The sequence below is a fragment of the Papaver somniferum genome, chromosome 8 (genome assembly GCF_003573695.1).
Source record: "Papaver somniferum cultivar HN1 chromosome 8, ASM357369v1, whole genome shotgun sequence".
Lineage (NCBI taxonomy): Eukaryota > Viridiplantae > Streptophyta > Magnoliopsida > Ranunculales > Papaveraceae > Papaver > Papaver somniferum.
This window is the reverse complement of record NC_039365.1, coordinates 37,119,314-37,132,982: the sequence shown is the minus strand read 5'-3', so window position 1 is coordinate 37,132,982 and position 13,669 is coordinate 37,119,314. Positions and strand designations below refer to the sequence as shown.

Sequence of the window (13,669 nt, the reverse complement as noted above, 5' to 3'; positions counted from 1 at the left end):
GTAGTGTCACCCGACAATAACATAGTATACTTGCGTTATCTCTTTAGTCACAAACTCACAACTAACTCGAGAAGAACAAAAAAGGAGAAAATTAGAAAGAAAAGAAAATACATTCTTGTAAGTGGTTGCAACATACACTAATTAATCCGTTTAATTTAACCTTAGTTTGGTAGTTATATGATGAAAATAGGTAGGCCAGCATGTAGAATGAATCATTTCAACAAACAACGGAAATAACAACCACAGAAACATTGTCACTGGCGTGGAGCCAAGCGCTGTTTGAACTAATATTCCATGCCAATCTATGGCAAAGCATAATATCTATTGCTGAACCAAAGGATATCATTAACATGCTGTATCTTAAAGATATCCGAATGAAGATCATAGTAATTAGAACAAAATCAAAAGGATACATATATTCTTTAAAGTATAAATAGTTCATCAATACATAAATCTATGCCGACCCGGCCACATTCATATTAATTTCAAGAAAGAGTGTAGAAAACATATCTAAACAGAGGAGCTAATAACTAAGGCTGATCAAGATCAAGAGCAGCAAGTTGTTGAATGTTGAGAGGATAAACAACATCATTTTTGCCACTGAAAGCTTGTTTCCCAAGAATTATGTTGACAACCTCAGTTGGATGAAATGCATCCCAGAACACATACTGCTTTCTGTTGGCACATGGTGTTTGAAATGGTAAACATGTAATCTGCCCTTTGTTACGTCCAATTCCACAACACCCTTTGTTCACCTCAGTAAAACCTACAATTAATCAACAAAACATATATCAAAAACCAAGTAAATATTAGCACTAAAATGTTCAAATACAGAAATGAAAATCAGGATCTAAACGAAAGAGCGCGTAAAACGTACCATAAGCTCTAGGGTTAGTCAGGATATTCTGGAACATCTTATAAATGTCGAGGTATATAAACTTAGCACCAGGAAGATTTGCATTGAGTCTGTTCATCATTGTCTTGACATTTGTATTGAACGGAATAATCAACTGATTCACCGAATCGGAACATCCTTCGCCATCGCCTTGAGCAAGAATACTTGGAATACAACCCAGTGATCCAACTCCAGAGATTATGAATCTTCTAGCTCCGAGATTGTAAAGGGTCTGAAAAGCAAAAGATATTACATGATAAATATCATATCCATGCACTTGACATACAGTTCGGTTACTGCAGAGTGTTATAAAAACAGTGAGTACTACTTACGGTTAACTGCCGAGTATATTGTTGAACCAAGAAAGTAGCATATTGCTGAGGATTGTACTGCCCACTACTTGCGTAATTAGGAAGAAGGTAGTTGTTAAGATAGTCATTACTCCCCATTCCCACAAAAAACAAGCATTTGGCAATAGCAGTTGCAACATCATCTGCTCCAAGATTATCTGTGATTTGATCAAGCGTGGTCTGGAAGTTACGGATCTGTTGATCGAATGGTATGCGGCTGACCTGATTATCATAATCAAGACAAAAATTAGTTAGTAGCATAAATATCAACAAAATATGTATGCGTTGAAATGACAATTTGTTTTGTCAGATGAGTCTACGTACAAAGTTACGGCCGGTTATGTCAAGGATTCCAGCAGCAGCAGAAGCGTAGTTGACACCATGAAGTGCTTGGTCAGGTGAAGCTTGTGAGAATGAAGGAATCAACGGTAGGCCCAACTGTTGAGCTGATCTCTCACAAACAAACATTTTAAAACTTGTTAAAAATCAGTTCGTAAATCACCTGTTTGCTGAAAAAGAAAGAAAAAAAGACTAGAGAAAAAAAGAGAGCTTACCGATGACATCAACCATGGTTAAACCATTAGAAAATCTACCAGTAGGACCTCCATTAAAATCAATACCATAAGGAAAATAATTAGCCTCAGCAAATGAAGGCAAGTTATTGTTATTCCCATTATCAATCAGAGAGTCTCCAAATATGAAGAAAGCTGGTACTAGTTCTTTCCTAGAACCATCTCTACCTGCTTCACCATAATCACCTTCATCTTGACATAATACGTTAACTAATAAACTACTACTGCATACAATGAACAGTACTGCCACCAAGACACTCAGAACCTTAGCCATTTTTACTTGCAGAGAGTATTATGAGTAGTTCTGTAGAGAGAGGGAGTGGGAGGTGATGATGAAGAAAGACTGGAGAGTGTGAAGAAATAAATAGCAAAGCCAATGCAAAGGGCGGTGGGTAGAAAATCATAAATGCAGTTTTTATCTCTCTATTGTTGCAGCACAAGAGTAGTTATTAGTTACCAGAGGTTTTGCCAGGTTCTTCTTTAATGTTTTTCACCCTCTTTTCTTTTCCTTGAAGAAATGTTTTTTTAGTTTGCCCTCCTAGGTCTCTAGCTATGACAGAGTCCCTTTTTATTTTTTTAACCTTGGTTTTGAGATTTCCAAGTCCAACTACTACCAAGTAACCATATGACCAGTCAGTTGATTGTTAAGAAATTTGATTACAGAGAACAACTGAAGAGCAAAATAGTCTACAAGTGTAAGATGTTTTAAGGTTCTATTGCACTTGTTTAAATTAATGTGGATCCGCTAGTAGTCAGCAGATGTTATATTGGCCCTGAGAAATGCTGAATGGTGTAAAGTCCCGGCAATAGTTTTTCACTTCGGCATAGGAGTTCTAGGCACTGCAGGTCACCCCTAGAGTTATACCAAGTATTAACTAAGAATAGGTGAATTCCTAACCCTTTCTACATTACTACTGATCTTCAGAGCATTAATTTCCTAGATAGGGAGAGGCAAAGAGCTATGCGCTTTGTTGTACAATATAAAGCTTTAGAGAACCAATTCTTTGTTGCAGCCTGGATACAGATAATCACATCGTTCATAAGTCAAATGGATATTTAGTTCCAAACTACCAATTTTCTAGTGCTTTACATGTATAAAGCCATGAACAAAACTGGTTCCATGAAAACAAACTTATTCCCTTGCAATTTAATTCTCTTAAACACATCTGACCAAATATTTTTCTATCTTCATAACTAAACTCTGCATGATGTAGGGTTTTTCAAAATTTCTCTGTTGTACTAATTTAAACTCAAAGGTTTTAAATGTTCCACATTAACTCAAGCCCTGTGCAGTGTTTTGAGAATTGATACAAACAAGAAAAAGAAGAGAAAAATGTTGGTATTTTCTTGATTTCCTCCTTATAAATGTCTCATTCACTTAAAACCCTATGATCTGTCTCAGTGTGGGCTCCACAGAAACCCTTTTGAGTTAAAAGCAGAACAAATCCAACAGCCAGTGAAACAAGAAAAATACATCAACGGCTGATGTAACACATTAGATAATGAGTCAACTGTAAGAGGTTGACTTTTGAGTAAATGTTCATCTCCTAGGTAATCTCGAAGAATTTAAGTTGGGACGTTGGCAGGTTTTATTGAGAAAACAACAACAACGCGTTGCAGCAAGTACGAGCGTATGATCCTCTTTCTGATGAGTAATAAGGGTGAAAACAGATATTCCTAGTAAATGTTTATAATCTTTTAAAATGCAGTAGAACATTTAAACTCAAAGGTTTTAAATGTTCATACACAGTCTCACTGTGAGCCTTAGATTCAGCATTGTGAGACTACCGTATCGTGCACCACCTTTATAATTATATGCCACTATGAGCAGAAAAATAAGCATATACAGCTGGGAATTTAGCTCCACCGTAGGTGCTCTAAAGCTTCGCTGAAGTGTTTGGACATAGGCTAGAAAATTGAACTAGTGGAATTTGTGGAAAGAGTAAATGAAAATTTTCTATACTAACCATGCACACCATCCACACAGTAAACAGTTTTTGTTTCTTTAATTCAAATGAAATGTTACAAGTTTTTTTTCATTTAAGAAAATGAAGGTTAGAATATGCATGATATCATAGCAGAAAAAGTACAATGGAGCACTTGGTTATACGACCACAAACCAACACCATAACAGCAGAATAGCCTGGCTCAACCGTAAATAAAGATTTATTTATTTATTTGTAAACAAACCTAGTCATAAAAATCCAAGGTGACCAAACTTGTGATACAAAACCCCACTCAAATTTTGGGATTCATTAAAACTCCATCTTAAACTAAATTGATACAAAAACCCAAATTTTAAAAACTTGATACAAAAATCCCAAATTTCAAAATTGGTTTCATCAAATTTTATGAATTCGACGAAACCAATTTTTGTGTTATTTTTATTTTTTGTCGAAAACAAAAGTAACACAAAAACCCCAAAAAATAAAAGTAACACAAAAACCCCATAAAATTCGATGAAACCAATTTTGAAATTTTGTGTTACTTTTATTTTTTGGGGTTTTTATGTTACTTTTGTTTTGGCGGGTTTTTTATGGATGGATAGTGATACCTTTGGGGTTATAACTCGCGGACCGTTTTGTAAAAGAGACAAACCTCGTATAATCATATACTAAACAGTGTCAAAATTGTTACAGGACTGATTTTTGAGATTACAACCATTACAACGTATTCGAACACAACGTCAACACTCAAGACTCTACACGTACAGATTAGAGAATTCAACTGTTACAACTATCAAAACCATCAAATGCCAAAAACTGGTAGCCGAAACCAGTAAACAAAGATTTAGTGCAACCAATTAATACAAACTTACAATAATTAATAATATAACAATAAGGTTTTAATGTAGCAAATAACACACATAAACAAATACACCAAGCAATTCCTACATGGATAATACATGCAGTTACAAACTTCTCAAAGCAAATTAACTAACATAAACATAGTTGTGATTATTATAGGTATTAGGGGTCATTTACCTGTACACAACACAACTAATTAATCACAAATTATCTTGAAACACCAATATTAAGATAATCCTTGGCTACACAATAACCATTACTACAACTGCTACTATGATTAGATTTAAATGACCCCTTTTCTACTAGAATGTGTTGAATGTATCACTTGGTATTGTTAGTTGATATGGAAATCCGGTCATTATCGGAGACATGTCAAATATTACATTTTGCTCCTCTATCTGCACAAAAAAATAAAAATAAAAAATAGATTTAAGCCAAAAAACGAAAACTTTACTTCAGAATAATCACATGAATCCATTTTGCGTCAAAATTCCACTTTAGATATGTCAAGTATGAAACTCAAGAAATTGGATATCCACTAAATCAATTTTATTTAATTTCTTGTTATACCTTCTCTTGAAGAATCTCATTTGCTGCCTTCAGAATTCCCTCCTTCAAAAAATGAACCAAAGGTGTAGGCAAATGAGAAAACACACAAAATGTCTACTCATATTTGGTTATTTTTGTAAAGTAAGAAATAATGGTCTAACCTTATTCTTCAACATCTGAATCTCTTGGAACATAATCTGCATCTAGGTATAAGAAATTCCAGCAAATTTGTTAGTCCATGATATATTGCCACAATTAGAATCAGATAGATATCTACTACTTGCATTAAAATGTCAAATGCAATGAAGACTTGGTTGGAACTGCTGAAGACAATCAATATATACCTTGGTTGAGCGGATATTACGTATCCAAAGTTCAAGATGTTTTTCTAATGCATCTAATTCTTCCAAACCCATAATCCCAGCTCCTCCCCCAAACATATACCTGAAATCACACCGTTAAGAGAAGATGTTACTCTTTTTCTGATGGAAATAAACTATACTTATTTGGTTGTTTTTGTCATCTCACTAATTAGTAGGGGTCTAGGGTTGGTACATCTTTAAGTAAAATATTAGTTTCGTTCCGAAAAAATAAAAACCAAAAACTGGCAAAAGGTTACTAATACAATAATCATGGTAAAAATTTGGACCTTCCGGTGATGCCTCTTTACTTAAAGCAAACATGAAATCACCTATTCAATTTACTTCACGAACAGTGTAGTCTCAACTTCATGTTTGTGGATGTAAGCACATAACGAATTTATCGGTCTATTAAAAAGACATCTACAGGTTAAAAAAACTGAATTCTGAATTCTTTATTTACCTGAGCCCTTTTTGGAGAAGTTGAATTTCTTGCTTCATCGTAGCGATGTCTTCCTCGGATTCCTGATGTACAAAGAATTTAGTTAGCTCTAAGCTAATCTTCATGGACTTTTCAGCTCTAATAAAGGAAATGTGCGTGTATATTTTTGGCTAAAGCATTTAATTTAAAAGTTGGGTTCATGGAATTTGACTGTTTTGATTAGAGGGAGTAACTAATCAAGATACGAAAAGGATTAATAAAGATAACGACTACGACTACAAACAATTCATCAATTAAAAGAACTTCAAATATTTAGATCGATTCTTCTTTTATGTTGTGGCAAGCATCATTTGGTGGTCTACCCCTATATTATATATAGATCCACTGAAGCATGATCACTAGTGGAACAAGCTAGGACTACTCGAGAGGTCAGTCGGAGGAGCATGATTTCCTGGTAAGGAATTTCTTCATCATTTAAGATCCTCCAAATTTCTTATTTACTTAACTGTTCTCATAAGAAAAAAACTATGTCTTATTTACTTAAGTGGACTAACAAGAAATTTGCAGCTAGATTTTCTTAACCATCCCTTCGTGTCAAAAAAACTTAAGGGTGCAGTACTAGGTGGTATTAGCAATACTATTTATTTGTGAATTAATAACTACTTATAGTGAAACAATAACTTTCAAATACATATGCTCATACTTGTCGGTAGTGATGGCAAAATTGTTAACATAGGGATAAAATCTTTACCTAGGTTTGAACTTCGAACACTGTCTACATCTTAACATCTGAATATTAAAATAATATAGTATATGTATGATCGTGGTGAATAAATACGTACCAGACTTTGTTTTTGTACACCTTCTGCAATTTGTGCCCCTCGTGATGTTTCAGCATACCTATCGATCACTTCTTCCATGGTTCTGTACCGGAGAAAAGAAGTATCGCTATAATTAGCAGTAGTACGTAGAAATCACTATCTTAAACTATATTCCTCATTATTATGAGTGCAAGTAAGTTCAGATATTCTAGAGAAAGGATTTATACATAATTAAAGAGACTGAGACAGATCGTACCCTTTGGTAGCAAGCTCGTAAAGCTTTCCATGGCTTGAGAAAATGATGATACCAACATCAGCATCACAGAGTACAGACAACTCCTTGGCTTTCTTAAGCAGTCCAGAACGTCGTTTGCAAAACGTCACCTGTCTGTGAACCGGGTTTTCGATCCTCTTCAGCTGAACCTTTCCTCTTGCCATTTCAAAATATCGATTAAAAAAACTTGAGTTAATTAATTTTGTTTCCTAATAATTTCTTGGTTGAAATCTTTTCTTTGATGATGAAAAAACTAGCCTGCCTTTTGCAGACAACCTCCCACTAGTTTAGACTAGCTTCGAGGCTGTTTGCAATTCTTTGGTTGCAGTACTCTCTTCTTCTGCTCTCTCTCCCTAAACTTCTCACAACTTGTAAGTTCTTCTGTCTACAAAATTCTGGCTTCATATAAGCATGAATCTCCCTCTCCTCTCCCTCTCTCTCTGTTTCTCATTCGTTGATCTGCTACCAACGGAATAAGTTCTAGTGCTCTTCACTTTACACCTCACTAGTGATTTAGTGTGCTTCCTTCAGACTTGGGAATGGCTTGCTGTCTTAATATATGTTGCACCAATTTGGACGATAGCAACCTCACACACGATTACATGCAAAACCAATCAAGGTTTGACACACATATATAACTAGTATTTAGATATGGACCCATATAACTTTTGCTATATTCTCTTGACAAATCAAATGGTCCTAACCTGATAGATACAGATGTCAGTTTTTTATTAGGTTCGAAGTACATTAGTCTATCGTAGCTTTATACCTGAGTTTTACTATCATTTAGGGTTTCGATTTGCAAGTGGGAGCGAGTATTTTACTTAGTCAGGTTGTAATGCTTTTGCATGTGAAGTTTAATGAACCAATAAGCTACCCATGTTGAGTTGGGGCCTTACTCGTCTTGTTTGCCTTTTGGCCTTTTTTTCTTTAATCTCTTTCTCTTGCTCTTCACGCACTTTACTATTTTCTTTTGTGGCAGAAATTTTATACATTTAAGGTTGGGAGTTTTTTTAAAGAAAAGAAGTCGCTTTATCTTTATCAGATATATGTATAGATCTTTCCCACTAACTTGAGTCTTTACTATGATGTAGAGTGATGTACCGTATCAGATAATGCGATCGGTATGTGTGGATGTACCCGTATATCCAGCCTCAAGGGATGAACTTATGCATATGTTCTGATAAAGAACGGAACCCCAACCCTGAGAAGAAAATATATTGTACTGATGATGATTCTACAGCTAAAGTGATAAGTCTACGTAAAATCTAGTATGTGGACATATCATATGGAAATTACCATCCGATGGACTCGGTGGTTAGCATATTTTGAAAGGTAATATAACCAGATGGTACTTGGTACTCTTCGTGCTGAAGAGACGAGAGATAAGCGAGAAAAGTCAAGCGAAAGTAAACTTAAGTCAACTGAAATTTTTCTTTGATCCGTCATTTTCTTTCGCTTTAATTTCTTCAACAACTGTTTGTCATCTCTTTATTTCTCTTCCTCTTGTCTGAATTTTTTTTCTGCGTATTTAATTGGTGCATATTTACTGTTTTTGTTTGCCCTAATTCAATTTTCTGTTTTCAATTTTTTTCTTACGGGTTTTTCTAATTATCTGTTTTTCCTATGGCATATCTATATCTTTAATCTCTGTATGTCCAGTATCAGTGTTGCAGTAATGTCCCATCACATCAATTGGTGTTTATCAAGTTGGCCGCTTCAGAGTTGGCTTATTTACAGTTGGCTACAGGTTATAGCAGTGGTGCATCAGTTTCAATTTATTCTTACTTATCAACTACAATCCTGCAGTTATCTTCATCGGGGTTATCATCATAGCTATATGGTATTCAAAATGGGTAACTTTTGTATCGATTCTCTTCTCTGTTTTCTAGCCATTTTATTCTATCTTATCTGGTTTATCAACACCTTATACCTTTTCTGTAGAGTTTTTTCGACACCTCTTCCTTTCACTATCTATATAAATAGAACTCATCTAGGATCCTTTAATCATACCCTTCTTAATCCTCAATCTTCTTTGATTACTTTCATGGCTAGAAATCATATTAGAAATATTACTCAACAAATAGAAGAAACTTCAATTGATGAAGAACCTATTACTAGAAGGGTTGTTTCTCATTCTACTGATACTATTTTCACTGGTATTAGAGACTGGAGATTCAGTTTAGCAGGAAAACTTTATGCACCGGGTATTATGACATGGCAGGATGCGGAAAGAGCGACTAAATTTATTTGGCCTCACCTTAGAAGAAACAAACAACGGTATGTGCAAGTAAGAACTCTGGATCCTAATATTTTCTCTATCAAATTTACTTCGGCTGATGATAAGAATGCAATTTTGTTTGGTGGGGCTTGGAACTTTGATGGTTACTTGATTGTTCTAAAAGACTGGAATCTTACTATGGATTTTAATGACTGAGATTTTTCTGTCTCTCCTTTTTGGCTACCCGCTTCCTGAATTTACTTATCCATATGTTCTTAGGCAGTTTGGTGCTATTGTTGGAGAAGTCAGAGTTATTGAGCCTGATGGTGTTAAAGAACCTACCTCTTCTAAATATCGTGCTTTAGTGTTGATTGATGTAGCTACCTCTTTAATAACTGGTATTTATGCTGCTAATGCTGCTGGAGTTACAAGATGGGTTGGTTTTTTCTACGAAAAACAACCTTATCGTTTATGTCCTAACTGTAAGGTGCCTAATCATGAAGCTAACCCCTGTGCTGATATGACACAAAGAAGAATTGAAATGGAGGAGCTTGTTCAAGGTTTTGGTTTTGCTAAACCCATCTATCCTGCTTACCGAAATCTTCAAGAAGAAGCTCAACTTTTTCTTCAACATGGTTCTCAGAGGAGATCGCGATTAAGACAACCTTTTGAGCAACACTAGCAGAGACCTTATGATGGTATGAGAATTTCTCTTTTCTCCGCTACTGATCCTGACATGGCTTCATCTTCGAATGCTACTCCAGCTGTTTCTAAACCTCCCTCTAGTTTCAGACCTTCATCTACTTTAGAAAGTGAATTTGCAAGTACTAGTGGTGTCAAGAAAAGATCTAGAAAGGTCTCTACTCTGGTTATTGTTAATGAGCCAACTGTTTCGGCTCATGATTTGCATAACTCAGGGCAAGATGACTTGGAAAATTCTGATATGGCCTTTTCGCATCATTCGGATCATGCTGTTCAAGATGATAGTGTTTGGGACATTTCTGCTGATCAAGCGTATCTTGCGCAAAATCACACTGATGCTTGGCAACAGGTTATTTCATATGTCTCTCAAACTTTTTATTTTTTTTACCTTTCTTTATTTACTGCTTTTGTTTTTGGGTTTTGCTTTTTATGCCTTGGCTTTTATCTGCATTCTTGGTTTTCTTTAGACATGAAATTTTTTTCATGGAATTGTCAGGGTATAGGAAATCCCCATACTAGAGATTACCTTAAATTTTGCTTGACTCATTACGACCCCGATGTGTTCTTTTTATCTGAAACTAAGGCTCAACCTAGTAATATGAAATTATATCTTACTCACACTAAATATCCCAGCTATTGGTTTTATCCGGCTATTGGTCTTTCTGGTGGAATTGCTCTTGCTTGGAAAAATTAAGTAGATTTGGAAATTATGCATACTACTTTGGACACTATTCATGCTATTATTCATACTCATGACAATAAGACTGATTTTCTGATAACCTTTATGTATGGTGCACATCACTCTATTGAGTTTGATAATCAATGGCAGTATTTGATAAATATGAATCCATATGTTGATCTTCCTTGGGTCTTTATAGGTGATTTAAACTTTACTATGCATGATTCGGAAACTCATAGTAGAAATAATCATTTGCATCATGCTAGTCATATTAGACCTATCATTCAACAGTTGGGTCTCATTGATTTAGGTTATACTGGTCAAGATACTACTTGGTCCAATCATAGAACTGGTGATGATCATGTATCGGTTCGCTTAGATAGAGCTTTAGTAAATAATTGTTGGATTAATAATTTCACTAGTTCTCATCTTCAACATCTCATTCCCATTGCATCCGATCATAGTCCTATTTTACTGCATACATCTCCTAGCTCTAGTAAACACTCTCCGTTCAAGCTTTACAAATGTTGGTTTAGAATATCTTCTTGTACTGAAACTATCAATAAGAGTTGGCAATTGGATTTTCTGGCTCCCCTGCTTATCAATTTTCTAGCAAGCTGAAATTCACAAGAATTCAACTTAAAAATTGGAAAAGGTTATCTTTTGGTAGTATTGAAGCTTCAATTCATGGTGTTCAACATCAACTTCAACGTTGCTATGATAATAACATGCCCTCTTCTCATCCTGATGTGCAACAGTTAAGTAAATCTTTACAGACTTGGCTTACTATTCAAAAGGAATATTATATGCAGTAAGCGGGTGCTAACTTTCTTGAGGTAGATAAAAATACTTATTGTATTCACTCGATGTCCAATTTTAACAAGAGAAGATCTAATATCTGTGCTATCCAAGGACCACTGGGTATCTGGTATGAATCAAGAACTGAAATTGAAGATATTTTTCTTTCTCATTTTCGATCTATTACTGCTACTTTAAAACCGCCTGTGGATTCAGATATTCTCAATTTGTTTCAGCCATGTAATTCAGATACAAAGAACTGCAATCTTATTCAAGTGCCAGATGCTCAGGAAATTAAAGAAGTCGTCTTTAGTATTCGACCTTGGGCTTCTCAAGGAAATGATGGCTTTCAGGCTGCATTTTATCAGCAATGCTGGGATACTATTAGCTGTGAGGTAATCTCTATGGTTCAACATTTTTTTGAACATAAACACATGCTTAAAGCTATCAATCACACTTATCAAGTTTTAATTCCTAAAATACCTCATCCTCAAAACCCTGCAGACTATAGACCAATTAGTCTTTGTAATGTTAGCTACAAAATTATTTCGAAAATTTTGGCTAACCGGTTGAAACCTTTTTTTACCTCGAATCATTTCTCCAACTCAGACAGCTTTTATTTCAGGCAGGAATATTCATGATAATGTAGTAATAACTCATGAGATTTTACATACCATGAATACTAAAAATATTAATCAAGCTCTTATTGGGTTGAAGTTGGATATGTCGAAAGCTTTCGACAGGGTAGAATGGTCTTTTTTTACTTTCGATTCTTAGATAGTTGGGTTTTCACGCTGGTTGGATTGCTTTAGTTGAACAATGTATTTCTGCTGCTAATGTTTCGTTGCTTATAAATGGTATCCCAAGTGCTTCTTTTTCTCCAACTCGAGGTATTAGACAAGGGGACCCCCTGTCCCCTTACTTATTCTTGTTTATAATGGAAGCATTTTCAAGATTGCTACAACAAAATGTGAATTCAGGTTTTCTCGAAGGCATTAAAATTAATAGACATTGCCCATAAATAAATCATATGTTTTTTTGCAGATGATTGTTTATTGTTCTTTCAGGCTAATAATACCCACATGGTTCATTTACAATATATTCTGCATAAATTTGGTCAAGCTTCAGGTCAAGTCATAAATATGCAGAAATCAACAATCTTCTTCGGCAAACATACTTCTCTGCATAAGAAAAACAACATTGGTGGTATTCTTAACATGAAGCTTATGGGCCTTGGAGAAAAATATTTGGGGATTCCTCTGCTGATGCACAGATCTAGACAAAAAAACTGTAAGGGTATCCTTGATAATATGGGCAGCATATTACAAGGATGGAGCTGCAAACTTATCAACCAAGCAGGGCGAACTACTCAGGTCAATGCTGTTTTGAGCTCCATGGGTATGTATCAGATGCAAATTTTTCGTCTACCAGACTCAGCTATCCATCAGATGGATAAGCTTCAGCGTCAATACTGGGGGAATAATTCTAAAAAGCACAGAACTACTCAACTTATTTCTTGGGATACAGTGAGGCTGCCTAAAAGACTTGGTGGATCAGGTCTTAAAAATCTGAGTAATTATAATTTGGCATTTCTTGCTAAATTAGCTTGGAAGCTTCTACACAATCAAGATGCTATTTGGGCGAAGATTTTTAAAGGTAAATATTTTTCTTACAGTGACCTTCAATTTCATTCTCCACCAGACACAAAAAATACAAGTTGGATTTGGCAAAGTGTGTGTATTGGTCTTCAAATAGTGCTGAAATATGCTTAGTGGCAAGTGGGTAATGGTAATTCAATAAATATTTGGACCTCAAACTGGATTCCTTCTTCATCAACAGCTTTACAAGATTGGGATGAACTGCATTTAAGTGATTATCAACTAGTATCTCAATTGATTGATTCTCGTATAGGTGAATGGAAGGTCTCAGTTCTGCGACAACTTTTTAACAATGATCAGGTGAACTCAATTCTTATTATTCCAATTCAGTTGGATCAACCCGACACCCTCATTTGGCCTTTTACTTCTTCTGGTATGTTCACAACCTCTTCGACTTATAAAATGCTTTGTGAACAAGATCTCAACAACCATGCTTCTCTTAACCTTTCACCCCAATTTTGGCTTAAGTTTTGGAAGTTGAGAATTCCATATAACATTCAACTTTTTGTATGGAAATGTTTTCATAATGCAATTCCTGTAAG

General features: G+C 35.2%; 2 protein-coding genes across 3 annotated transcripts; both read right to left on the bottom strand.

Moving 5' to 3' along the window:
• Positions 1–363: 363 nt before the first annotated feature.
• Positions 364–2,133, bottom strand: LOC113306533 (GDSL esterase/lipase At1g71691-like). Its single transcript, XM_026555461.1, has 5 exons — positions 1,800–2,133; positions 1,570–1,691; positions 1,228–1,467; positions 878–1,127; positions 364–766 (listed from the first exon to the last, which is right to left on the bottom strand). The coding sequence occupies exons 1-5, from the start codon at positions 2,089–2,091 to the stop codon at positions 531–533; spliced, it is 1,140 nt and encodes a 379-aa protein (XP_026411246.1). The 5' UTR covers positions 2,092–2,133; the 3' UTR covers positions 364–530.
• Positions 2,134–4,620: 2,487 nt separating this feature from the next.
• On the bottom strand, positions 4,621–7,569 carry LOC113304427 (agamous-like MADS-box protein AGL12). 2 transcript variants are annotated; one of them, XM_026553532.1, is made up of 7 exons: positions 7,052–7,569; positions 6,817–6,898; positions 5,996–6,057; positions 5,518–5,617; positions 5,335–5,370; positions 5,195–5,236; positions 4,621–5,022 (listed from the first exon to the last, which is right to left on the bottom strand). In XM_026553532.1, exons 1-7 carry the CDS (start codon positions 7,231–7,233, stop codon positions 4,927–4,929), a joined length of 600 nt encoding a protein of 199 aa, XP_026409317.1. In that variant the 5' UTR covers positions 7,234–7,569; the 3' UTR covers positions 4,621–4,926. The 2 variants fall into 2 exon arrangements, with proteins under 2 accessions (XP_026409317.1, XP_026409316.1); XM_026553531.1 differs by having other exon boundaries at positions 5,335–5,376; positions 7,052–7,565.
• Positions 7,570–13,669: the final 6,100 nt, after the last annotated feature.